Source organism: Vanacampus margaritifer, chromosome 3, assembly GCF_051991255.1.
Source record: "Vanacampus margaritifer isolate UIUO_Vmar chromosome 3, RoL_Vmar_1.0, whole genome shotgun sequence".
In the NCBI taxonomy this organism is placed as follows: domain Eukaryota; kingdom Metazoa; phylum Chordata; class Actinopteri; order Syngnathiformes; family Syngnathidae; genus Vanacampus; species Vanacampus margaritifer.
In genome coordinates, this window is record NC_135434.1 from 19371241 (window position 1) to 19397060 (window position 25820).

A 25820-nucleotide genomic window follows, 5' to 3' on the forward strand; every position below is an offset into this window, starting at 1 on the left:
ACAGAAGCAAGTACAAGAATTGCATACTTTTCTAACCTGCTGACTAGAATATATGAAGTCATCAGTGTCCTTGGCAGGTTGCATTCCTTTAACTTTGCTCAACTTGTAACACATTTTCTGTTTTTTTCAGCTTAGTAATGCCCTGTGTTATGTTTGTTAATAATTAAAATTGTTATCTGTGCCCTGGACCGCTTGTGTCAGTGCATGTCCTGCTAATTAGTAAAAATTGTGATTGCAACAGAACTTGCTAACACACTACTGCATATTTATCATTTTGGAAGTGGCTCTAGGTGTAATTTTCCCTTGATTAAAACAAATGTACGAGATGAAACTATTATCCCTGTTTTCTGTCTGTCATGCTTCAGATACAGATAGAAAATGGAATCAGGTCCTCCCAGATGTGAATCTGTTAACACTCAGATAGATCTCGGACATGAAAGTCCTGTATTCATCTTCCTGAAAATGCCAAGTTGTATTTCAAATGGTGCAAACACTATACAAAGCACAAAGCTATTTATGAATGAATTTAAACATAAGTAAGGAAGGTAATCATTAATTGCATACAGTCTGATAATTTATTTACCCCCCCCCCCAAAAAAAAAAATATATATATATAAACAAAACAAAACCATTTCAGTAATAGAGTTCAACAAATGGAAGTGTCTCTGTGTTTGCGGTTTGGGCTTTGCTGCCACCAAGTGGTATCAAATCAAACTACATCCCTCAGACCTCCATCTACCCACTGTTCAACAGATTACTGCGCTGAAAAAAAGTAGTTCTGCAAAGAATTTAGAAATAACTTTTTCTGAGACGTCTCCTTATACCACAATTGAATAAATTCATTATAGTTGCATTTTGATTAAAAAATAAAGTCGCATTTTATATATTGAACAGGGGTCTATTGTATATTGCACGCGGAATGATTTTGTGAGTTACAAGGCCAATTTAGCAAACTGAACTCACCAGCTTGATTAACGCAACGTGGGAGAAGGTTAGAGAAAGTTTCGTCGATAAAATACATTATTTTTGTGTAAGTATGCGAATCAAATTATATGTAATGCTTCATAACTTTAAACATAAGTTCCTCATTTTTGTCATCCTCACTTAGTTTGTTACAGCGAGGTATCTATGTTGGGGGAAAAAATTACTCATTGTAAATGAAAATGTTTTGTGGCCCAATAAGACTGTCAGATACTTGTTAAAAGGAAATTAAGTTACATACTATAACATTTGTTTCCTCGTTCTTGTGGTATTCATTCAATTCGCTAAGGTCAGCAGAGTGAGCGCATGTTACGTATCATAATGAGCAGGTGCTAACAGGGGCCTACCAACGGCTACAGCTCGAACGGCAACGGCGCGAACTTTCTCGAAGCCTCGAAATGTTTGGTCAAGTAATTATCATTTTGATTGATGCTCGTATTTGGCCATTTAGTTAAGCGCGTGCAGAGGACGGTTGTGATGAATGGTAACTTTTAATATTTACAGGGAAGAAAAAAAAGGGTTGAGGGAAAATGGCCAGTCGACCACCACGCACAAGATCGAGAGGCAGAGCACGTGGCCAGGATCCTGTGGCCCCCGGGGTAAGCAAAGTTCAAATGTGGAACTGAAATAAACGCTATTGAGTGATAATTAAGTAATTCACGTTATAGTGTTCTTTCTAGAATAGCATTTTTGTATTTTTTATTTTAGGTTTCAGCCAGGTTATTGCCTATTTCTGTGGTGGGCAATTGATTTTTCAAACAATCAATATGAGAAAGTGGAGCAGTTTTCAAAGTCCATGTCAACATCGTAATTTAAATTCAGCTCCACAATAATTAAATGTAATGTACATATTTAAAAAAATATATTGTTTAACAGCCAGGCTGCTACTTGTGAATTTATCATACACTGTATTTAGGAAACACGTGACATATTAAAATTACATCACTAATGAGCTTAATGAACATTCACTAAAAACGTGTTTACAATGTGTGCATATTTTTGTATAAGGTCACTTCACACTCCTCACCTATTGACCATTTGCACCGACGTCACGTGACTGCAGTATGACGGACAGCGGAAGGAAATGATTGTTGAATGGAAGTGGACGTGACCCGGAGCGACTTAGTGACTTAGCGACTGTTATTTTACAAATTAAAAGTTATTATTGCCCATCGAACCATGGAATCTACTACTTCAAGTTCGCCTATCAGTCGAAGCGCAATATTTACTTAAGTTGGAGATCGCTAGTTTGAAAAGAGCCACTTACCTTCTGTCGATAATTTTTGTCATCCAGCATAATAAACATATCATTTAGGTATACATAGGACTGTTACAATAAAAATGCAAGTCAATTAATTAGGATGTTTATCCCTTTGGAAATCATGTATTGGGATACATATGTATAGCGATTCATATCGTATCATGACTCCTGTATCGCATCGTGAGGTTGTTGGCAATACCCAGCCCTAGTTATATACATGTATGTATGTGTATGTATGTATCAGTGATGTGCAGTGGGCTCTAGGTTTGGGTAGGCAGGCAGTCGGATATTGAGGCGCACACACCAATTACAAATTTGTGTCGGCAAGCGAGTGTACAACATATCTTAGGGTGACCATATTTTCATTTCCCAAAAAAAAGTACACTAAGCCTAGCCTTGAGATACTTGATACTCAGATACAAGATGCCGTACATTTAAACTATTTTAACATATGCCTCCTCTGTATGGGTAGAAAATAAAACCAAAAAAAGTGTCTTACATTGAAGTCTTACATTTTTTTGCGCCGCAATCTTTTTTTTATACAGTATATGTTTTTTACTTTGAGCACTTGCCACTCGCTACACACACACACGCTAAAGTTCTGGGCCACCGTCACAGCCAGTGCGCAGTCTGCCAGCCACAGTAAACATTGCAGTGCACTCTGCCTTCCATTTGCCGCACAACGACAAACGGACAATTTCATGTCACTGGTATCTATGTATGTATATATGTATGTATTAGTGATGCACCAAATATTCGGCCACCAAATTTTTGGGACCGAAAATGGCAAAAATGTGCATTTTTGGCATTCGTCCGAAATAAAATTCAAGCCGAAAGAATATGGCCGAAAGAAGATGCTGTGGTGACACAAGCAAAAAAATAAAACACTGACCCCCGAGATAGGATAGGCCACCTCAGAGTCCCCAGACTGTGCTTCCTGAAAGGAAGACGTGTCGGGGGAATTAAGGTCTTCTAAGTATTCTCCCCACCAACTCACGAACGTCCTGAGGCAGCCCTAATCAGTACAAATGATCAGGATTATTATTTTTTTACATAATTGCCCAGCCCTACTGCCAACTAGTTCATTGTGTGCCGGACCATTGTAAACTGAGGACCCCTTGTTTTTTTCTATGATAGGTAAGTATTTTGAGTGTGTGAAAAATAATGGATCGAGTCCAACCGTCGCATGGATCAGGAAACGTTAAACTGTCATGTCAAATGTTCAACTTTTAATACTTATTGCTCTTGCAAGACTCAGGTACGAGAACCTGCACCAGAAGTTGAAGCAAAAGAAGAGGGTGGGCTGGTTGGTCGAGGGAGGCAGAAGAAAGGTTCAGTACCTCATCCTGAAGAAGGTACGCTTTCACAAAGATGTTTTTTTTTTGTTTTTTTTAACAAGGTGTAATTATATTGCCTGTTTCAAATCATTCAAACATGTCTTGCTGTGGAATGCAGCTGAGCTCAGACTACATGAAAGTAACCTGATTTGTATGTAGCCCGTGTCACTGAAATTGACGCAGTGCATATTTGCTTCGTGAACGTTTCTGTGAACAAGCTCAATGAACGATTTGTTCAAAGGTTCCAGGTTTTTCTCTTGTTAAACTACAAAGAGAAAACCAGGGTAACACTGTAAACAAGCCTTAAATGGCGCAAAAGGCCGTTATTTGACTACCTTAGCTGCCACCAACAGTCGCAAGCCGCATGTGTCATCAAAATGCGTGGTTGCGCAATGTTATTTGCGTGCAGTTGCATATGTGATTCTGCCGTCTTTAAGCGTCCGTTCAGCTTTTTAATGACACCTCTGTTGGAGTTAACTGTAAAACTAAACGCACAACAAGAATTACTCACATTGTATATTCAAATACAAAACATGCTTCGTCAATAAAACATCCCTAATGTTTAAGTGATTGGAGGATTACATTCAACTGCTAATGATAAATTAGCCTCGACGTCTGGAGTGATATGCCTTCAAATAACGAATATTCACACACACACTGTGGACTACACGTACACAAAGGTAAGATAACACAGAGCCACTACTTCCCCAATATGTGAAAAATGAGTTAGAGGTCAAATGCAACCTTCTTCTATGTCATTGTTAGTGTGTACACAATGCATGTATGGCACCACACGGCTGCCCTTAAAAGGTCAACATGCTCAGGAACAGTAATTTTCTTTAATTGCTTTTAATTTCTCCTTGTCCTTCAAAGATATATTTAAAGTTACATTTTTAAAATTCAAGAAATTTTCCTTTCCTCAAAATACAACGGTACAAATATCCAATATCCAAATATACACTTCCTCATGGCATGGCAATAAGTACAATCCCTTAGGTCCCAGGTTAGCCCACTTGTCAATATAAGATAAAATCAATATGATGAAGAGATAAGGGTAATGTAAAGCTTACGATGGAAAACAAAGGGGAAAAACAGCTTAAGGCTTTAATTTCACATATTTAAAAAAAAAAACTGTTAAAGAATAGTGCAGGGTTCGACATTACAGGGATACTTGACTCATTGTGCCATTTTTAACAGTAAGAAGATATTTTGGCTAAAATTAATGTGATAACTTAATTATTCTTCATGAACAATTAATACCTTTAAAAAGTCATTTTGCCACTTGCTGTCGACTGAAGATGACATCGCCTGTGCTGAGGAATAGTTAAGGACCAAACCCAGAAAACAGGTGAGCCGTAATTGGTCGTCATCTATTTCCTCAAATCGTCCTTTTCTTAAATCTTTTCAGCCCTAGCAACCATAGTGAATGACAAGAAGTCCTTTGTTTGAACTCAGCATTGGTAAAAGTAGTTAATCCTCGAAATATGCTGATAGCTGAACTTGATGTACTTTAGTTTACCTTGTCAACTGCTAGTACTCGCTGATGATCTTGTATTGCAGCTGCTCTTGAGATCTCAGCTGGATTTCATCAGATCAAGATAGGAGAAAGAGGTGGACGCAGAAGAGATTTCCATGATGCTGGTATTAACACCAGGCAGACAATGGAGCATGTCAAAGCTTCCAAGTCTGGTATGTCCCTATTCTAAACCCTCACCAACATTGTTTCATTGTTGACATTTTGACTGCAGACTACTAAGCCATATTCCACAGAGGTGTAAACTCGGGTTGGGGATGGAGTTAAAAAAATACATCAAGATATTTCAAGGAAATTTGCGGTGACTATATTTTTGTCGAGATGGGTAATAATTACTGAACAATATATATATTCGTGATTTGTGCTTCGGAATAAGAGCACTTTTATTGCAGCACAATTTTTCAGCCACCATCTTTTTCCACAATTGAAATGTAACCAAAGCAACAGTAATGGAAGGAAATGGAAATGGCACTCGGTCAATCTTGCTCCGCGGAAGTGTTGGGATGGCGGAAGTGTTTGGAAGTGTGTGGACGAGTCCGTGGTAAAAGACAAACGTGTGCCACAGCGGATATAAAAGTGTGTCAAAATAATAATAAACCAATACTGCAGTGCGACCCTCCATCTCCCGGTTGCCCCTTTTGTTCGACCATCGACCGAAAGTTTTGCGACATGCAATGGGAGTTTTCCACAGAGGTGACTCTGACCGAAGGATAAATCTTCCCTGCGGAGGAGGTGACTGGCCGAGGGAAAAATCTTCCCCTCGACCACGGTCAGAATACCGAGCAGGAAAGGATAACACTGTCGAGTGTGCCAAAAAGGGCAAAACTGAAGTTGCACAAGCGTCGCGGGAGGACGTGGATTAATATTGGAGCAGCGTTAATATTGGAGTAGATGGAAAAAAGGATGAAACGGGATTCACAACTTGCTTTTTTTTTGCTAAAAATGTAAGACCTCATCACGAAAATGCGATAGGATTTATTTATGATAAGCAATGCACAATAAAACTACCACTTACTAACGTCTCTGCACTCTGGGCGTGTGCACGTCGCTGGCTTCCATTCCGCTTTTCACCAAAAGGGTCGCAAATCTGCAAAAAGTTGGTAACTTGCGTTCGGTGCCTTTAAAAAACATATAAAGCACATTTACTTAGCAAATACCCTACAAAGTAAACACAAACTTCCTGAAGTCAGTGGCAAATTGCATGAGTCAAAATTAAGTCCATTATTTTCTCCTGTGTGATTGATCCTTGTGTTGTAGAGGCAAAAAAAATCACCAATGATACGGTAGCAGCCAGTTTATGGCATCATGCTTTGTACATCGCAGATAAGTGTATAAAAAACAGATAAGTGGATAAATGTTTTTTTTCCCCCCTGCGATTGTTTAAGCAGTGATTATTTTGCTGCATATTAGTGGCATTATTAGATACAAGATATTTGCGAGCGTCAAGAGCAGCTCATTTAACGAAGGTTGTTTCTAACTTATGAACAGCGTTGTCGTTTGCGTGCAGGAGCCGTTACGCGGCGCTGCCCCGACCCACAACATTATGACAGCAGCGTGGCTAAGCACAATATGGAGGATTATAAATGAATTTAGCACAATATTCACTACCGTGCAATATTTTGTCCCCGGGATACTTGGCTACAGTGGCTTGTTAAGACCAAAAAGGCAAATATGTCCTAGAGTAAAGTTGGAGCGTATCAGCCGTGGTTTGTATTCGGACTACGAAACGAACCGCAGCGAGTGCGTTTTGGAAGCACCTCAAAAAGTGGGTCTCGGTCCGCTTGTTAGGTCTGCACCAGGATTAGTTTGTGTGTATTCAGATCTGCACAAAAGGTCCGGAGCAGCATGAAAAACGAACTGTGATCCGTTTAAAGAAAAACTCTTACTCTTATAACACTTATTTACTTTTTTTGCTGATAAACTGCATAAACTGGTGTCTACAAATGATGTCTACTTGTCCTGGTCATTATTTTTACATTTTAGTACATGTTTGGTGTTGCATGACGCCACCCACCAGCTCATTCTCCTGCACACCTCCTTAAACGGCTTCTTAGTGAGTTGCTGCTGTCAATCACAGCCAGACCACGCCCAACCCTGTCCCCATTCGCAACCCAACGGTCCTACAGGCAACACCCCCTTTGATTTCAAATGTTAGTGAGTGGTGGAGCGAGAGTCTGACTTCCTGGTTAATAATCCTTTTAAGCGGACCAAGCAGTGCAGGTCTGAATACACCCTTGCTCTCAACCATCAATTCACAAACTCGGTGTGTTTTGCAAATGCAAAACATAATTCACAAACTAATGAATTTTGTTTTGCACATAAGAACTGTAACTATAAAACAAATACACCCTGCTTCAGAAACAAATGCAGCATGTTTTACACATGCGAAGAAATTTCTTCAGTTACAAAAAATTTCCTTCAAGTACAAACGAATCTTTCAAGTACAAAAGATATCCCTCAAGTACGAAATAAAATCTTAAAAGTTCTCATATTATTCAACTTTTCAACATACAAAATTGGTTCTCAAATGACGTCTGTGACATGCATTCGTCAAAATTGACTTTGGATCTAATATTTTTGCTGTCCCTAAATAAGCCAAAAAACGCTCTTGTTTAAAACAGCCTGTTTTAGGGGTGTGTCACTTTTATGTATATAACTGCACCAGGCCATACATACCCTTCTCTCTTGAAGGGGCAGTGATTTTGGTCATGGAAGCCATGTGCTAATGTTGTGAATGGAAACGACTGGCCATAGGATCAGAAGAAAAGAAAAATACAAAAATACTGTCTTTTACACATTTGAGAACTATTTTAATATGTGGAAAAGTGGCATAACGTTTTACCATTTAAAAAAAAATAATAATAGCATAACGTCACTACAGAGACTATGTTGTAGCGTTAGTTTGTGATTGTTTAGGCAATGGTTATTTTGCCGTAACCGGCAAATCTCCCGCGAATGTTATTTTGCTGTGAATGTCTCCAATTTGCCTTGAATGCTTGTAGACATTTACAAGCGATTATGAACACAAATGTGCACATTTAGGCCACTGCGCGGTCGCAACGTTCAAGCCGTCTCGTTGAAACCACTTAGCACCCGGTTAGCATCACAAAGTCATGTCAAATAGGTGGCGAGTTGCCAGTCACGGCAAATTAACCACCGCGGATTGTGCAAAATGTTCAGACAACAATAATGTATACTGAATCTAAATCAGTTTTAACATAAACTTAACATTCACAGTTGGCAAACAAGGATCATTTCACGATTTAGCAAATTTGTAACTTTTCGATTTTCAAAATGTCGATTAATCTAATTAATTTGATTTATTGCCCAGCCCTACTATTTAGCTAAGCGAATGCTCGGCTCGGCTGCCCCATTTACGTTGCCTCGTACAGCGGCCTCCAGACATGACCTGCCGACAGCCATCCAAGGTCTTGCTGGTTGCGGCTTGCGCCATCTTGTCTGAAAGTGCAGCCGGTAGAAGTCGCTTGAATTCGTCAATTTTTACTGTATTCCATTTCCAATACTGATTAAGTCCACACGCTTATAGTATGCAGCAAGGAAAGTAAAAGCAGCTTAAAACGAAAAAGGCACGGTGGCCCGATCGTGACCACTACGGTTTCTGAGCATTACCGGCTGCTGAAGCTGGCCACCTCCGACGCGGTGCCGCAGACACCTGAGCGTGCTCGGTTGTGCTCCGCGTTTTCCGGTGTTAGCATCGCTAGCCCGTGAACCTTTATGACGTCGTCATAGCCGCCGCGTCAACCTCGGAGTCACCATCATCATCATCGATGATGATCATCGTCGTCATCAATGTGCTCTTTAGCGCTGGTCGATGCCTTTCGTCTTTGAAAAAAATTTCCAAGTGTGAGCGGCCTGCAACCGGTCGCCATTGTTCGCTTCTTCAGCCATCTAGCTCCGCCTCACGTCTTCTACTGCCGCGTCAATGCTTCCAACCTCGGAGTCACCATCATCATCATCGATGATGATCATCATCGTCATCAATGTGCTCTTTAGCGTTGGTCGATGCTTTTCGTCTTTGAAAAAAAATGCTCGAGCGTGATCTGCTTGCAACCGGTCGCCATGTTCTCTTCCCTTCCCCAGCCATTGTCCCCTCTAGCTCCGCCTCACGTCTTCTGACGCCTACCCAATCTTGTCAAAAGAGAGTCATTGCTGCCATCTAGGGGACAAAAATAGTCATTAGGCTAACTAGATCTGCTTGAAACTTTCCCCACAGCTGGCCAAGGCTTTGCTCCACCCGTTTCAATAAAAAATAAAAATTGGAGAACGTCTTTTAACTCTTTCACTGCCAGACGTTTTCAGAAACGGGTTGTCCCCACTGCCAGCCGATTTAAGCATTTTGAGTGATCTTTCAAGGTCCACAGAAAATGTTGTGTTTGGACTATGGAAACACACATACTACCAAATGAAAGATTGGACTCTCATCTTTCATCAGAAAAAAAGAGTTTGTTTCTACCTTATTCCATTCTTCAGTAATCAACAATAGAAAATGGTTACTTTCACCAAAATTCTGTTTTGAAACAAAAAAAACGATGTGAAACGATGTTATTTCATGCACTCCAGTGAATTGTACACTTCTTTTTGTCCATGAATGATGCCACAAACACATAAATAGTGCTTTACTTCTGTAAAACGCTTTCACCAACAATGAAAAAGTGTTTTTTGATTGCAAAATACGTTTATTTCCATTCAACAGTGTAACAATTTCACGAAACAATTTCGCAAACTATTTACAAATGTGTGCAACTGTGGTACTACTTACAATTATGTGGATGTTTCAAATACAGTTTTTCTTTTTATAACGCTCTCCTGCGTGCAAGGAGACGTCGCTGGACTCGCACAAGTTTACTTTCACTTTGTCCGTTTCGCGTACAAACGTTACACGTTACACTTTCCTTTTTTTCCGGGGAATAAATAGCAAGTAGCAGACTGTACACACTCCTCCGATGAATATGCATTGGACTCGGGGCACTCTTCGTCATCCGATCGAACGTCCGCCTGTGCGTGCTCGATTGTGCTCCGCGTTTATGACGCCGTCATAGCCGCCGCGTCAGCGGTTCCAATTTCGCCGTCAAGCTTGGATTCACCTTCATCATCATCGATGATGATCATCGTCGTCATCAATGTGCTCTTTTAGCGTTGGTCGATCCCTTTCGTCTTGTAAGTGTAGAGAGCTGCTTTCCAAACGGGCACCACTTCCTCCTCAGCCATCTAGCTTCCACCCCCCCCCCCCACGTCTTCTACTGCCGCGTCAATGTTTTCCATCCACGGAGTCATCATCATCGTTGTCATCAATGTGCTCTTTTAGCTTTGGTCGATGCTTTTGTCTTTGAAATAAAACGGCTCGGGCGTGAACTCCTCGCAAACGGTCGCCATTTTTCCTTTGTTTTCCATTCTGATCTCCTGCTCGACGCTCTAGCTCCGCCTCTACTGACGCCCACTCGATCTTGTCAAAAGAGAGTCATCGCTGCCCTCTAGGGGCCAAAAATAGTCATTAGGCACAACAGACCGGCTGGAAACTTTCACCAGACATGCGGAAGGGTTCCCTCTACCCGTTTCAAAAAAAAAAAAATCATTGGATGACGTCTTTAGACGTCATTGGCAGTGCTCCGTAGGTTTTTACTTGACGTCTTTAAACGTCAATGGCAGTGAAAGAGTTAACGTCTTTGGCGGCCCTCCGTAGGTTTTTACTAAACGTCATTTAACGTTTTTGGCAGTCAAAAGAGTTTTAACAAAGCACAATATAAATTGAAATGCGTCCACACCACACAGACATGTTGGCTAATGGTACATTAAACACCAAACGCAGGGTGAGCATTTTCTGACGGTGCGATTGCACTTTTCTTTACCGATTGCACAACGTCCTGTCCAGGTCTGTAGTCACCCGGAGATAGTGGTAAGTCTTAACTTATTTAAAACTGTAGTGCTAAAATTAGCTAAAATATTTAGCACGGCCACCAGAATGCAAATGAAAAGTGAAAGCGCTCGAGGGGCTCTAATCAAGAAAGTGGCTCTTTTTTTCAACCCGCTAAAATGCTAGACAATAGTTTACCAAGCGACGCCCCTCTCCGGTGTGCACAATGAAGCTGCCGGTACTCACAAGGTGAAACGCCGGCGATCAGCGAGGCGGACACTCACCCCCACATTTGGTGTTCAATTTAAACAGATGCCTGCTTGCAGCGTTTTTTTTTTGTTTTTTGCTTGCGTCACCACTACATCCTCTTTGACCATCTTCTTTCGGCTTTAATTTTATTTTGTCCGAATGCAGAAAATGCATATATATGCTATTTTCGGCTGAGAATTTTTGGTTGCCGAATATTCGGTGCATCACTATTCAAAATGTAAACTAATGAGGGTTTTAAAAAGCAGCCGCTTATTGGGGCAATATGGTGCTATTTACGTATCGTCGCTGTCCTGTGAAAAACTTTAGTCATTTTTGACATTTTTACGAGCATTTTAGGGCATGCTACACACTGGGCCATCCAGCAAAATGGATTAGATAATTTTAGCAGGCCGGTGCATGAGAGCTTGTTGGTACAGGGTTCATTTGTCCGGAAAGTTTTCTTTACCGTTTTTGTAACGGATAATAATAATAATATGGCGGCTGTGGCTCAGGGTGTAGAGATGGTCGTTCAATAACCAGAAGGTTGGCTGTTCGAACCCCGCTCTCCCCATGTGTCGTTGTGTCCTTGGGCAAGGCACTTAACACACATTGCTTCCAGTGCTACTCACACTGGTGTATGGAAGGTGCGAATGTTTGGTGGTGGTAGGAGGGGCTGTAGGCGCACACTGGCAGCTACGCCTCCGTCAGCCTGCCCCAGGGCAGCTGTGGCTACTAAAGCAGTTTACCGCCACCAGTGTGTGAATGTGTGAGTGCATGAATAATGCAACCACTGTGAAGCGTCTTTGAGTGTCCAAAAAAGTGCCATATAAATTGACTGCATTATTATTATTGTTATTAATAATAATAATAGTAATAATTATGTAGGAAATGGATGGATCTTTATACTGGAATTATGTGCTGTAGTGAAACATATGTGTCAACAATGAAAACATTTAGATTCCCTCCAATTTAATAGATAATCAAATCTGTTGTAACGAGCGATGTATGTTGCTGCCGCCGTCGCAGCTGCTTATTGCGTCTCATGTGTCGAGACCTGGGACATGTATTTCGCTGTCGTGTGTCGCCTCCCACGTGTCGAGTTTGACATGGGAGGCGACAAGGTACGTATTATGCTTTTATTTTGAAGTTGGCTTCACAGCGCGTTCCGCGGACCATATACCACGAAAACTATGGCGCTTGATCTGTACGGATTACGGCTCAGACGATCATTTTTACTCGCGCCGCATAACTGGATTTAATTTTTACCAGCACACAATCTAAAGTTGGCTGCATTTACAAGTAAATTGGTCGCAGTGTTGAGCCCTGAACAGGGACCGCACAGGGTAACTGACTTAATAATCATGCAACATAACAAATCGATAATACAATTTGTTGCCAACCCTTAATTAACAATTTTAGAAATTTGTTTTTGCAGCCCTAATATCAAGATTTCACAATGTTTATTTTCTCTACCTGAAATATTTATTAATAAAGAAAAAATTTGGGATTAATAAAGTATCTAAGTGCATTGACTGACTGTTTCAGGAACAACTGGCTCTCCTATTCAGTTGTCAGCCAACTTCTTTCGTATCCTATCCCGCCCTCAATGGGTTCTGTACCAATACCATGTGGACTTCAAACCACCGATGGAATCCCGTCGCCTTAGAACAGCCCTCCTATTCCAGCATGAGAAAGTCCTGGGCAACGCTCACTGCTTTGATGGAGCACTACTGTTTCTGCCTGAGAGACTTCAGGACAAGGTATTGGCAGCCACCACATTGGCAACATATATTTAGCAGCTAACAATCTTGTCTTTGTCGGAAATGGAACAGCTATTAACATTCACTCACACAAATGCATGTTATTTGTTCAGGTGACTGAGCTGCATAGTGAGACAAGGAATGGAGAGAATGTGCAGATAATTGTCACCCTGACAAATGAACTGCCCCCAACATCACCAGTGTGTTTGCAATTATACAACATTATTTTCAGAAGGTAGGCTTCATAGTTTGTTTGCAATGTGGTTAACTATTGCATGTAATTTTTCCACGGAACACTTGGCATAAAATCCTGTCAATACGACACATTTTTTTGCATAAAAAAATTATCTAACATATTTCAAATTTCTTAAAGGTGTATTCAAGGATCTTCTCAAAGTAGAAGCCAAATGCCCGTTTGTCACTTTTTTTTTTTTTTAATGCGCATGCCTAAAGCCATCCCTCCAGTGCTCCTGCTCGTCCGGGCGAAACGCCCACTGCCACCGCTACCCCTTTGGGTGCCTAAGCTTAAAAGTATGATGGTGCTCCCAATTTTTATTTATTTATTTTTTGCGGGGTGGGGGGCATTTCTCATGCAATGATAAAAGTTTGCATGGCTTAAAGACCCATCCTTTGCTAGCACCACGGACTGGTTCAAATAAGTTTTTGCAGTTGGGGTGTTTAAAAGATGACTTGATTGCTGCTTTGGTCTGGTGGCTGCACGGCTACTTAGTAGTGGCCAAACTACTAATAGTACGCCAGCAGCGTGTGCAAATCCCTCTCTTGATTTTTTATTCAAAATAATTTCATTGACAATGACTTTTGCTTCAATTTGTAGATGTTCAAGGAATTGTAATGATCTACTCCAGTCTGACTCACTAATGCTAGTTAGTGCCCTACTTCAGCACTTTTATCACTCAAAAGAACGGCTCCACGCTACAAAAAAACTACTTTTATTGGAATAACTTGATCGTGACTTTTTCCTTCTACTCTCTAATGTGGCTACAACTACATTGTATCAGACCGCGTGGAACCACACTGCCCCTAGGTGGCCAAATTGGGTACAACATGAACAGCGCTCCCAATAAAAGCACACACAAACAAAGGGAAGACAGTATAAAATAATTTAAATAAAATCTATTTTGGGACATTTAAAATCGATTCTGAATCATACTAAATGAGTATCAGGCTTCTTACGAGAATAGATTATTTTGGCACACCCCTAGTGTTGTGTTCCTGTGTTGCACATTCTGTTTTGTATTCTTATCTCCGGATGGTAGTGAACACATCGCACGTCTCGCGGTGGAAAGGGACTCATCCATACATTGTTGGTAAGGTGTGCTAATTCGGCTTGCAAGTAAAGTTTCTTGTGTTTGGCTGTGGCCAACAGTAGTTTGTGCGAAGACAAAAAGGTGAGGTTACCAACCACATCTGCTGGCAGCATTCGTTTGAGTCGCACTATATTATATTATTCTATATGTAAAAATAATGCAGATGTGTGATTCTTGCGGGCTGTACCAATAAAATGTCCCTGAATCTCCACACACTTTTCATCGTTTTCTGAGCACTTCAAACAAGTGCACCCCATTTGTCAGTGACAGCCACTCACTCTCTCAGGGCTCCAGCTGATGTGCCACTATCAAGTTGTATCACTTCTCTATCCTTCCTTGCTCTCTGTCTCTGCCCGTTCAAACTCCATCTGACAAATTTCGGCATGAGTATATTAGGGTTCATAAAGATACCACCTTGGCTCAGTGCTAAAGACATTGCCTTGGTCATCAGTGTCGTTGTCAGACATGTTATCGGGAGTTTTCAAAGTTATAATTACGGTAGAACACGCGTCTGTCAGCTGGATGCAGCGCGCCTTGCAGTGATACGAACAGAAAAATATTTCCCGGCGGTAATGAAGTCTGACTTTTTTCAGGAATTGAAACCACAACCTCCCAGTCTCAGGGTGGACACTCATCCACTAGATCCACTGAGCTAGTAATCCGAAGAGCTCGAAGCCCATTATTGCCAACACAAACTTTTTCCACCAACATCGACACAGTGTCATCCTGAAGTCATGTTCAGTTGCTTAAAGGTATAGTCCAACAGATTGGTTTTGGCCTGTCCAGGACGTTTCTGGGTGGGGGCGCAGCGTTTTACCTTCCGTCTAGCCGCAGAGGCAAGCGATCACCCGCTGCTGATTTTCGGACTCGTTTCGCGGACGTGCTATGAGTTTGATTCATGTATCTTTTATGCATAAGCAAATTCAGCTGTGCGAAATTCCCGCTCCTGATCAGTGACTGTTTTCACACTCTAATTGTTTTGTGTATTTTTTTGAAGGATTTTGAGGATCCTTGGCATGCAGCAGATTGGACGCAATTATTACAACGCCAAAGATCCACTCAACATCCCGCAGCACAGGTACATACTGCTTTGCTTTTAGAACTATTAAAAAAAATTGCTCAATTGAGTTATCATATAAAAACTCATTTGCTGGGTAATAATAAATGGAGAAGAGTAAGAACACCATAGAACAATTGTGAGAATCCAGTCGTGTTTTGATTGAAATCTCTTACCTAATGTTTGAATATGTACATGATTCAGTACTTAGTGTTTTTACAAATAACCTTAAATTACTCCCAAACCCCCTCAGACTGACCATATGGCCAGGCTATGCCACAGCCATCTTGCAGTTTGAGTCATCCTTCATGCTATGCACCGACGTGAGCCACAAGGTGCTGCGTAGTGAGACCGTTCTCGACTTTATGGCAAACCTGAGGCAGCGGTGTGGATCGCATTCCTTCAGTGATATTTGTACCAAGGAGCTTGTTGGACTCATTGTTCTCACCAAGTAAGAAGTAATTTTTTTTACTACTCACATAATCAGCTGAAGTCAGCCATTACTAATCATTAATTGACATATGTTTCTTTGTTCTTAACTATTCTTTTTCTACCGATGCTCTGCCATTGCTAGATACAACAACAAAACCTATAGGATTGATGACATTGCTTGGAATCAAACACCGTCCAACACATTCAAGCGGGGGGACACGGAAACCTCTTTCAAGGACTACTATAGAAATGTTAGTTATACAAACTATTTGTCTGAATGCTCTGACTGCTGGATGAAAGGAAATTTAATTAGCCATCATGACAGATGCACCAGAGTGAATGTTCTTGGCCGAAACAATAGTCAAAACACCCCAAAACTTTCATGTCAGTGTGAATAGTATGATTGCCCTGCGGTTTTCCATTAACCTCATTTTGGGGCAGGCGAAAGTCTAGTCTGGGGCACAGCGTCGCTACTAAATGAATATACAGTAACGAAATCTCTGGCACGTTCCTACTTTTGTCAACTTCAACCTGTTAAAATATAAAAGCGATCGGCACAATATTTGGGACTTGGAAAAGCCGTTATGGATTGTCCGTATTTTGTTACGGAAATCAATAAACGCTGACGCGTTGTGGCCATAACATGAATATAACGGATATTTTAAAAAGCCGCTAGCTCCGGTGAGGTAATCCGTTGCTGTTCATTAAATTCACAATGCTGGGTCCTCCGAAGCCCGAATTCGTCGTCGGCATGACGCCACTTCCGACATGACTTGCACGCACAGACTTGCATATGAATGGACTGTCTGAAAATGCGCTACCGACAAGCAGCATTGACAGTCCATAAACTGATTACGGCTACTATTAGTGGCTAGTTGCCTAACAAAGTAGTTGTTTGTGGCACCCCCAGAATCTGTAGTTTTTTCACAAAGTGCAACTAATTTGGTTTCTTAACTGTTTTGAAATGTTTATAGCAATATGGTCTGGAAATCACTGAGAGCAATCAAGTTCTCCTGGTCAGCCACGTGAAGAGGGTTTCCCCAGGTCAAACTCCTTCTGGACCAGCTTTGCTCATCCCAGAACTGTGCTACCTTACAGGTACTCATTAGAAAATGAAAAATACAGGTAATTAATTCCAAATTCAACCCCCTCAATTCTATTGATAATTGAAAGTTTGGAATAATGCAATTTATGTGTGGTAACAGTCAGTCAATTAACGCTTAAAAAAATAGCAATGTAAGCAGAAATTAAAGGGGAAGCCCCCCCCCCCCCCAAAAAAAATCTTGACAATGACATGTTCTATGCAGCCCCACTAGTCTAAATACTGTATTCTGGTTAATATTTTGTTAGTGGAATATAAATTAAGCAGTATAATCCAGCTGTTTTGCTCAATAGCAGAAGGCGGCCATTTTGCCACTTGCTATCGGGTGAAAATGACATCACAGTTGCTCAGGTAACAACCAATCACAGCTCTGCTTCATAAAATAGTTGAACTGTGGTTGGTCGTTGCCTGAGCCCTGAGCAACTGTTCGTCTTCAGTCGACAGCAAGTGTCAAAATGGCTGCTCCCTGAGATGGATAAAAATGGCTGGATTTTGCTGCATAACTCCTATTCCACAATTGTAATTTTAATCAGAATGTCATGTTTAAACTGGTACGGTCACATTTAACATATTTTTGTCAAGAAATGTTTAAGTTTGACTTCCCCTTTAAACTTCTTTGTCAAGGTCTAACTGATAAAATGCGAGCAGACTACACCATTATGAAGGACCTCAGTATGCACACCAGACTGGTCCCAGAACAGAGGGTAGGACGCCTTCTCAGATTTTCTGCTACCATAAACATGTAAGTGTACACTATGGTGTCCAACTTGGTTGTTAATCTTGTGGCTACAAACTTCAAAGACAGTTCTCCTGTTCTACTTTGGAATGGTTGCCATTTGATTGCAATAACGCAGAGCTACAAACTGATTGTCTGTATTTTGTTGAACACTGCATCGTTATACCCGCAATGCTGATTGTTCCGCATTAAGTGCCATTGGCTATATTATCTGAAAAAAAGCAACCATGTAATCACCTTAATTTTAGACAAAAACAGTATTTAACGTATTTTCACGACCATAAGGCGCACCGTATTATAAGGCGCAGTCACAGTTACTGGTGCTATTTTTGTGTTTAACAAACGCATAAGGAGCACCGCACTATTGGGCGCACGCACGGTTAAACATACGCTAGCTCAAAACATATGGTAGCATGCTATTATGCTAAAACATATGCTAGTTTGTTAGTTATGTTTTTAAATGATTAAGTAAATATTTCAATCACATAATTTTTCATGAATATCGGCCGATCATGATCGGTGACCGATCGATTAGAGCATCCCTAGTTGCCAGGGAGCTGGAGCCTATCCCAGCTGTCTTCGGGCAGTAGACGGGGTACACCCTGAACTTGTTTATTCAGTCAAAGTGTAATAAATGGTGATGCTTTTGGTCATGATAGTTTTGATATGACAATTTCAGGCTGCTTTATCTGTTCTGGGGAAAAAATTATAATTCTGGCTTTAACATGACTTCACAGGGATACTGCAGCACATGGTGAGTTGGAGAAGTGGGGACTCGACTTTGACAAGCAGCTCTTAAACCTGACTGGCAGAGTCCTCCCACCAGAGAGGATTTTCCAGAATGCAAGATCGGTAAAATGCTTCAGAGTTGCATGTATTTGTTCTTTTAAGTTTAAATTGATATTGACACATTTGTCCCTTAGTATGGTTACAACCCCCGGACAGCTGATTGGGCGAAAGAGATGCGTGGGCTTCCTGTGATTTCCTCTCCTCCTCTGAAAAATTGGCTACTGCTTTACACTCGACGAAACAGCAGGGAGGCTCAAAGCCTCCTGGAGACCCTGTACAAAGTTGCAGGCCCACTCAGGATTACCCTAGAAAAAGCTGTCATGTGAGGGCCATTAAGTGTCTGGAATTACCCATGTACTTGCATGTATGCAGCGTTTGTCGTTAAATTGTTGCATCCGCACCCTCCATTAGGATTGAGTATGAAGATCATCAGGAGTCTCTGCTGAGAGCCCTGCAGCACAATGTCAGAGCTGAGACACAGATGGTTGGTGGAAAAAATGTTCTGTTGTGATTGTACATGACTGATTTACCTAAAAGTCAGTGTTTTGTTGTTTAAATGATTGTGCTTCCTTGTAGGTGGTGGTGGTCCTCAGCAGCAACAGGAAGGACAAATATGACGGCATTAAGAAGTACCTGTGTGTGGATTGCCCCACTCCCAGCCAGTGTGTTGTGGCTCGTACCATCAGCCGACCTCAAGCCCTCATGACTATTGCGACCAAGCTTGTGCTGCAGATGACCTGCAAGATTGGTGGAGAGCTATGGAGTGTGGAAATACCTGTAAGTCACAGGCATGGCTACGACAAGATGTGCAAGAAATTTGTACGCGGTTCCCCTGTACTGGAGAAAGTTATTGTCTAATCATGGCAAATTAGTCTGTTTTTTCTCCTTGTTAAGATAGTGTTGTCACAATACCAACATTTTGACTTTGATACTGTACCTGCATAAAATACCTCGATACCGGTACTGAAATGGTACCTGGACAAAAATCTAAAACATTAGCAAAAGCAGCAAAATTAAAACAGAAAAAAGAATTTCAGATATTTTTTTATTTTTTATTACTTCAAAATATTAGGATGTATACATGTTAATTTATGTAAATACTTTATATATTTATGTATATACTGTATGTGCTTTCACATTGCATGCCATGTTCTTGAAGTTCTGTATTTGACTGCATTGGATGTCATCCGTTTTAAATATTGGTAATACAAAGGCACTCCCATGACTCAATGTAACTCTAACTGTTGCTTGAGTGTGCGTGCACAGTGCAGACATATTGCATACATATCCAATACAAAAGTGGCCCAGGTCGGATTTGAAAAAATAGGAATTGTACTGTTCACACTGCATGAAAAGGTGTCATGTTGCATATGGGCAAAAATCGGAATTGAGCTGCAGTGTAAATGTAGCCAAAGGTTGAGGCTAAGCAAGAAACAAGGAACAGCAAAAGAGCAACTTACGCTGCCTTTTAAGGCCCCGTCCACACGAAAGGTCCGTTTCAATGTATCCTCACAAGTTTCTTACCATTCAGGCCGTTCGTCCACACGACGGCGCGGTTTCGGAGCTTGAAACCGATCACTTTTGAAACCGGGCTCCAGAGGGGAAAGATTTCAAAACGCTTCCGTCTGGACACCATATGCAGGATACTGCTCCAGCGATGACGTAATGGTCACAGCTCAATGACGACGCATTGTTGCAGTTTGATGCCGAATATTGCATGACAAACAAACAGTCAGTCAGTCTGTCAACAACAATGGCGGATGGCCGCGCCGTAGTCGTTTTACGCAGCCTCCTTAGCTTGCTTATGTTTTTCTAGCTAAATATTTTGACTCTTTATTCCCACGTTCGGTGTTGTACTTATATCACCCGCCATTGTCACTTCTCCTGTGTTCGTCTTTTTCATGTTGTTTTGATACATGCAAAGCCATGTTCTGTAAAAGAAAAAAGTCCAAAAGTGTTCATCTTCTTCGCTGATTCGTCTACGCTTTCTGTTAACTCCCTGTGGTTGGGCTAGCTATGTCTTGAAACGCCTCTGTGTACGAGATTTGTTTGAGGAACGAAGTCGGCTTTGCTTCGGTCTGGACGGGTTCTCAATCAGCTTGATTACAAATCTGTAGCAGGTGCGTTACTAGAGGATCTGCCCAACGTCACTCAGGCTGCACTGACTAAAACACAACAAACCTGAGCTCAGACATATGACAAAAACAATATAATATGCCGTTTGTTTTCACCTTGTAAAGGAAGCATTTGCATTGCAGAAATATCAGAAATGCGTCGATGTTCGAAATTGTCGATTAGCAGGGAATTGGATTAATCCACAAGTAACAAATACTAGTGATGGCGAGAACCATTTCAGCAATAGGTTTGAAAAGGGTTAATTTCTTGAAGCTTCATCTGCACACAAGAAATCACCTGCTGGCCACAGTGGCCAGATGTATAATGGCATGCAGCTGTATCTTAGCCGCACAATGTGTGATGCATAGATGATTTTTATGTTTGTTTTGACTGAAGTATTAAGGTTTAACTATAAATTTTGTCATCATTATGTATATAGAATTTATTAATTTACTCTGCATGTGTAGTTTCTTTTTTTCTCACCCTTTCACATGTACAAAGTAAACTTCCTTGAAACACAAAGACACCATAAATACAATCATGGTGAACATTATATATTTTTTAAATCAACGTGACGAAAAGGATTTTGCCAAAAGTGAGGCTTGAACCCACTTGTAAACTGCACCGGTATGAAAGCTGCGTGTTTTATCGCTACGCTACAAATGCCGTACTGTCTTGTAAGGATTCCTAGTAGTGCGTGCGTTTGCACAGTGCCAGATGACACTCGTTTTCTCTGCTCTCCAACTATCTCACTAAATTAAATGGCTAACACTACTAGTAAAACTGCAATAGCTCTATCCAAACAATGAGCTGGCTCTGACGCTTCAAAAAAATATATATAATAAAAACGCACAATGGAGTGAATGGAGCTGCTGCTTGAGGGGTTCAAGCCTCGCGGAACAATCGGAAGCATTTCCCGAAGCAGTCACGTGGTACAACAGCCAAGTGAGGCTTTCATCATTTTTTGCTCCTCTAAATGAAGCAAGCTTCGATACACACTTCGGGCATACGCCCACTACATTACTCAATACAAGCCTCAAAGCACCGGCATGTCTCGTAACATCACTAATACATACCAATGAAAGTACATTACTTTAAATATTTTGGTTAATGGATTGCATTGAAAAACCCAAAACATTAGATAGCGGAATCATACTAATAGATGGCAGAACATGAAACTTGAAAATGGTTTCTGAACTCGAGTTATACCATCAAGAGGTCTTGTCTTCTTGTGCAAACATGCAATGTTAGTATTTGTTGTCAATAAATCCACAGTACTTTGAGGGCAGTAAGCTAATAACCACAAAACCAACATTGTTCCATTAACATTTTGTTGTGTGCAGCTGAAGCAGCTGATGATTGTGGGTGTGGATTGCTACCATGACACTGCTACTGGGAAAAGGTCCATTGGTGCTTTGGTGGCCAGCCTCAATCAGAACATGAGCAGGTTTGGGAATAGACCGAGGACAATGTATGGCTGTAACTGCTACAATGTGTTACTTTTTTTTTTTGTCAAGATGGTACTCAAAGGTCAAACTGCAAAGCAGAGGTCAGGAAATTATGGATGGACTGAAGATGGCCTTTGCTGGCAAGTTCAAAATTCTAATATTTTACCTTATGCAAAATCATATAATGGTTAGTGCTACTATTAGTAAAACATTTCTTTGCAGGTGCGCTCAAAGACTACTACAAATTCAACAAATGCTTGCCATCCCGCATCATTGTGTACCGTGATGGAGTGGGGGACGGACAGCTGCACACTGTGGTCAACTATGAGGTGGCACAGATCATCGACTCCATTAAGTCTATGGGCCAAGACTACATGTGTGTGCTCCTTCAGGTGACCCTTGAGTGAACATGACATTTTTTAAACTTTTTTTTTTAACTCAATTTGGCCAGGCCCAAGCTGAGCGTGGTTGTGGTGAAAAAGCGCATCACCTGCAGGTTCTTTGAGCACAGCAGTGGGAAGATCCTCAACCCACCACCAGGGACAGTCGTCGACACTGAGGTCACCCGTCCCGAGTGGTACACTAAAGTCTTTTTTCCACATTCAAAATCTTAAATGTTTTCTTTGGAAGGACAAGAATGATTTTGACCTTTATTTGCCAGGTATGACTTCTACATTGTGAGCCAGGCAGTCCACCTTGGAAGTGTCTCCCCTACTCACTACAATGTTGTGTATGACACCAGTGGACTGAAGCCTGACCATATGCAGCGGCTCACATACAAGCTGTGCCACATGTACTACAACTGGCAGGCAAGTCACCTTATTCTTTAGATTTAAGACTTCATTCTTGACCCCTCAACAACAAATACAAACAATTACAATGAAATTGGGACGTGGATTAAAAACAAAATACATCCATCCATTTTCTAAACACGCTCATCCTCACAATGATTTTCAAATCCTTTTCAACCTTTATGGAATTGAATTCATTACAGGGCGAAGATATGTATCAAATTATCGATGAATTGCATAAAACATTTTAAGTTAAAAGGTCTCTAAAAGATTAATCCATTATCAAAAATGTGATCATCAATTATCCAAGCAGAAAAATTCCTCACCTTTCTGCGAAATTTGCCGTTTTGAAACCAAAATAGGTCACCTACGCGAATTGTGTAGATCCAATGGAATTTTTTTTGGGAGGGGGGGGGGGGCTGACGAGATTCAGACGAGATTCAGACGAGATTCAGTGTATCAGTGAACTCCGGGTGGGATACCGAATACGGCAGCGATTCATGTTAAATAAGACAGTGACGTGTTTCGAAGCACGTCTTAAGTTGGGAAAGAGTGTGGACTTCTTGGTGCTGAGGCCGAGCGGCAGCTATATTGTAGAATTTTAGAACGATACTTACCACTTACTTATACCATATTTATAATTTCATGTGTAGTTAAATCTTGTGGCCAACATTTAGCAGTAGCAAGCATTACGTACCGCGTCGGATAATTACACATTAAAATCCCAATTATTTTCATTGTCGTTCAAGTCCTCTTCTGTCATTTTTTGCAAGATTTTACCCCGCAAGTTGGGTTCGAATTCATCGTGCTGTGTGGCAGGCACGTTCTTGAAAATGTGTTTAAACTGCACAAGGAACCAAAATAACACTAATTCCATTATTTATCTTCTGTTCTTTTATTACTGCTTAACTTTGTTCTTTATGTTGTTCATTGTTAAGAACTTTGCTTCTCATTTTGTAATTTGTAATATTAATATATTTTGGTATTATTAACACTTTATTAATACTATATCTTAGTTTTTATTTTATTTTTTTACTCCATCTTCTCTGGCTCGTGTTTTAAATTCATGATGTTTTATTATTTGTCAGATTTTATTTAATTAAAAATAGCGGTTAAAGTTGAATGATCTTTTATAGAATTATTATTTTATTGTTAAATAAATTCACATTTATTACCACAAACAGAACAAAAGGACAAATCTGTTCAGTACCGGTATTGATACCCCAATACTGATTGGAACCAAACCATTTCAAATGTGAAAGGTTCCCATCCCTACTTGAACATGCTGTTTTTTCAACATCCATCCATGGTCCAATAAATGTGGCAAAGATGTTTGCATTTTCGCAAACTGTTTTTCTTGACCCCGTAAAATTTTAAACATTAAAAAAAAACATTTTCTTTATTATCTGCTTTATCTGTATGACGGCAAATTGGTCGACGATTGCCGATAATTATTGGCCACCGATATCGCGCATCCCTACTCCAAGTGCTTCTCTCCTTTTTTACCTCTGACCCTGTTTTCATGCCTGATTGTCGATTAATCATTGAATCTCTTTGTCTGCCATTTTCTGTCTTATGGATGTTTAATATGCTGCTTGCAGGAAAGTACCATTTGTTTTCAAAGTTTAATATTAATGAAATTGGGGTGGGACTTAATACGTTTTTCTTCCTCCCACATCTTTTCAGGCTAGGTTTAGTTGAGTATTGTCTGGAGAAATTATTGATTTTGATCGCTGGCTCATCACTTTGTCTGACACTCTTTACCTCCGGCATGTTCCTAACAAACAAACTCCTTCTTCACGATTCCTTCTCCATTTCTCTTCCTGTCGATACCATGATAGAATAACTTGAACCCTGCTCCTAAACTTCTAGCCTTGCTCCCTTTCCACCTAGTCTCCTGAACACACAGTATGTCCACCTCCCTCTGCATCATGTCAACCAGCTCTTTTCCTGTCATAGTTCCAACATTCAAAGTCCCTACTCTCAGTCCCAGACTCTTGGTGTTCCTCTTCCTATGAACACACCTTCCTCCTCTCCTTTTTCGACCAACTTTAGTCCAGTTTCCACCGGCACCCTGTAGGTCAACAGCACCGATGGCGGTCGTTGTTAACCCGGGCCTCGACCGATCCAGTATGGAAGTCATATATTTGATTTGCATGTTTGATTTGGCCAAAGGTTTACGTCAAATGCCCTTCCTGACACAACCCTATGTATTTATCCGGGCTTGGGACCAGCACAAGAAGACACTGGCATTAATATATATATAGTATTAATATATAATATTAAAATATTTTCCTGAAATGTTGTGCTCACAGTCCTACCTCAACCCCCCTGATACATAGCAGTAGTTTCCATCATGAAAGAAGCATACCACTTGGCTTTTTGTGAGATTTCCTCATGAACTCTTTTTTTGTTTTTAGGGGATCATCGCAGTCCCTGCGCCTTGCCAGTATGCACACAAGTTGGCCTTCCTTGTGGGTCAAAGCCTCCACAGAGAGCCCAACATGGAGCTGGATGACCTCCTCTTTTATTTGTAGAGGAAGGATGCCCGTTTGGCTGTTTGTTCATACGTTGTGCAAGCTAGTTAATTGCATGACCTTTGTAACCTTGAGGTCTTTTGTCTGAACCGTTGCAAACAGGACCTCTTCCCCCTGAGGTCTTCCAGATTTGTTTTCCCTTTTTTTTTTACATGGGCTATTTTCAAGAAATGTTTGCTGTGTAGAAAAACAAGAGACTAGGATATCTGTCTCAGGCTTTTATTCCCTGAGTGTTTAATTTTGTAAGCACACCTAACTCAGTAGTTTTCATTTTAGAGGTGGATGATCTCTTGAGGAAGGATGCTTGTTCAGCTGATAATTATTTAATGTATGTAAAATGTGGATTGCCTTGCATTGCGTAAGGTATTTTTCTTTTTGAAGAACCTCGAGTGGAGGAGTTTGAACAGATGCTGCAATGGCTGCCATCTTGAAGAGTTTTGTTAATGTTCATTGAAAGCATAAAAAATGGAGAAAAAAGTGTCATTTCTTCT

The 25820-nt window shown here is 40.8% G+C and overlaps 1 protein-coding gene across 1 annotated transcript; it reads left to right on the forward strand.

Annotated features, from left to right (window-relative positions):
- The first annotated feature begins 884 nt into the window (after positions 1-884).
- On the forward strand, positions 885-25812 carry piwil1 (piwi-like RNA-mediated gene silencing 1). Its single transcript, XM_077560278.1, has 21 exons — positions 885-1030; positions 1486-1580; positions 3495-3597; positions 5140-5268; positions 12780-12994; positions 13108-13229; positions 15320-15400; positions 15633-15830; positions 15954-16062; positions 16786-16909; positions 17538-17655; positions 18387-18501; positions 18573-18760; positions 18850-18922; positions 19015-19215; positions 21897-22000; positions 22071-22141; positions 22224-22377; positions 22453-22578; positions 22663-22810; positions 25213-25812. Exons 2-21 carry the CDS (start codon positions 1512-1514, stop codon positions 25327-25329), a joined length of 2565 nt encoding a protein of 854 aa, XP_077416404.1. The 5' UTR covers positions 885-1030; positions 1486-1511; the 3' UTR covers positions 25330-25812.
- The last annotated feature ends 8 nt before the right edge of the window (positions 25813-25820 follow it).

Bases quoted from the DNA above. Each gene is read 5' to 3' on its own strand.
- piwil1 (XM_077560278.1), top strand. From the start codon at position 1,512: ATGGCCAGTCGACCACCACGCACAAGATCGAGAGGCAGAGCACGTGGC. The intron at 5,269-12,779 runs GTATGTCCCTAT...TGACTGTTTCAG, and splicing joins TGTCAAAGCTTCCAAGTCTG to GAACAACTGGCTCTCCTATT. The intron at 17,656-18,386 runs GTAAGTGTACAC...ATGACTTCACAG, and splicing joins TTTTCTGCTACCATAAACAT to GGATACTGCAGCACATGGTG.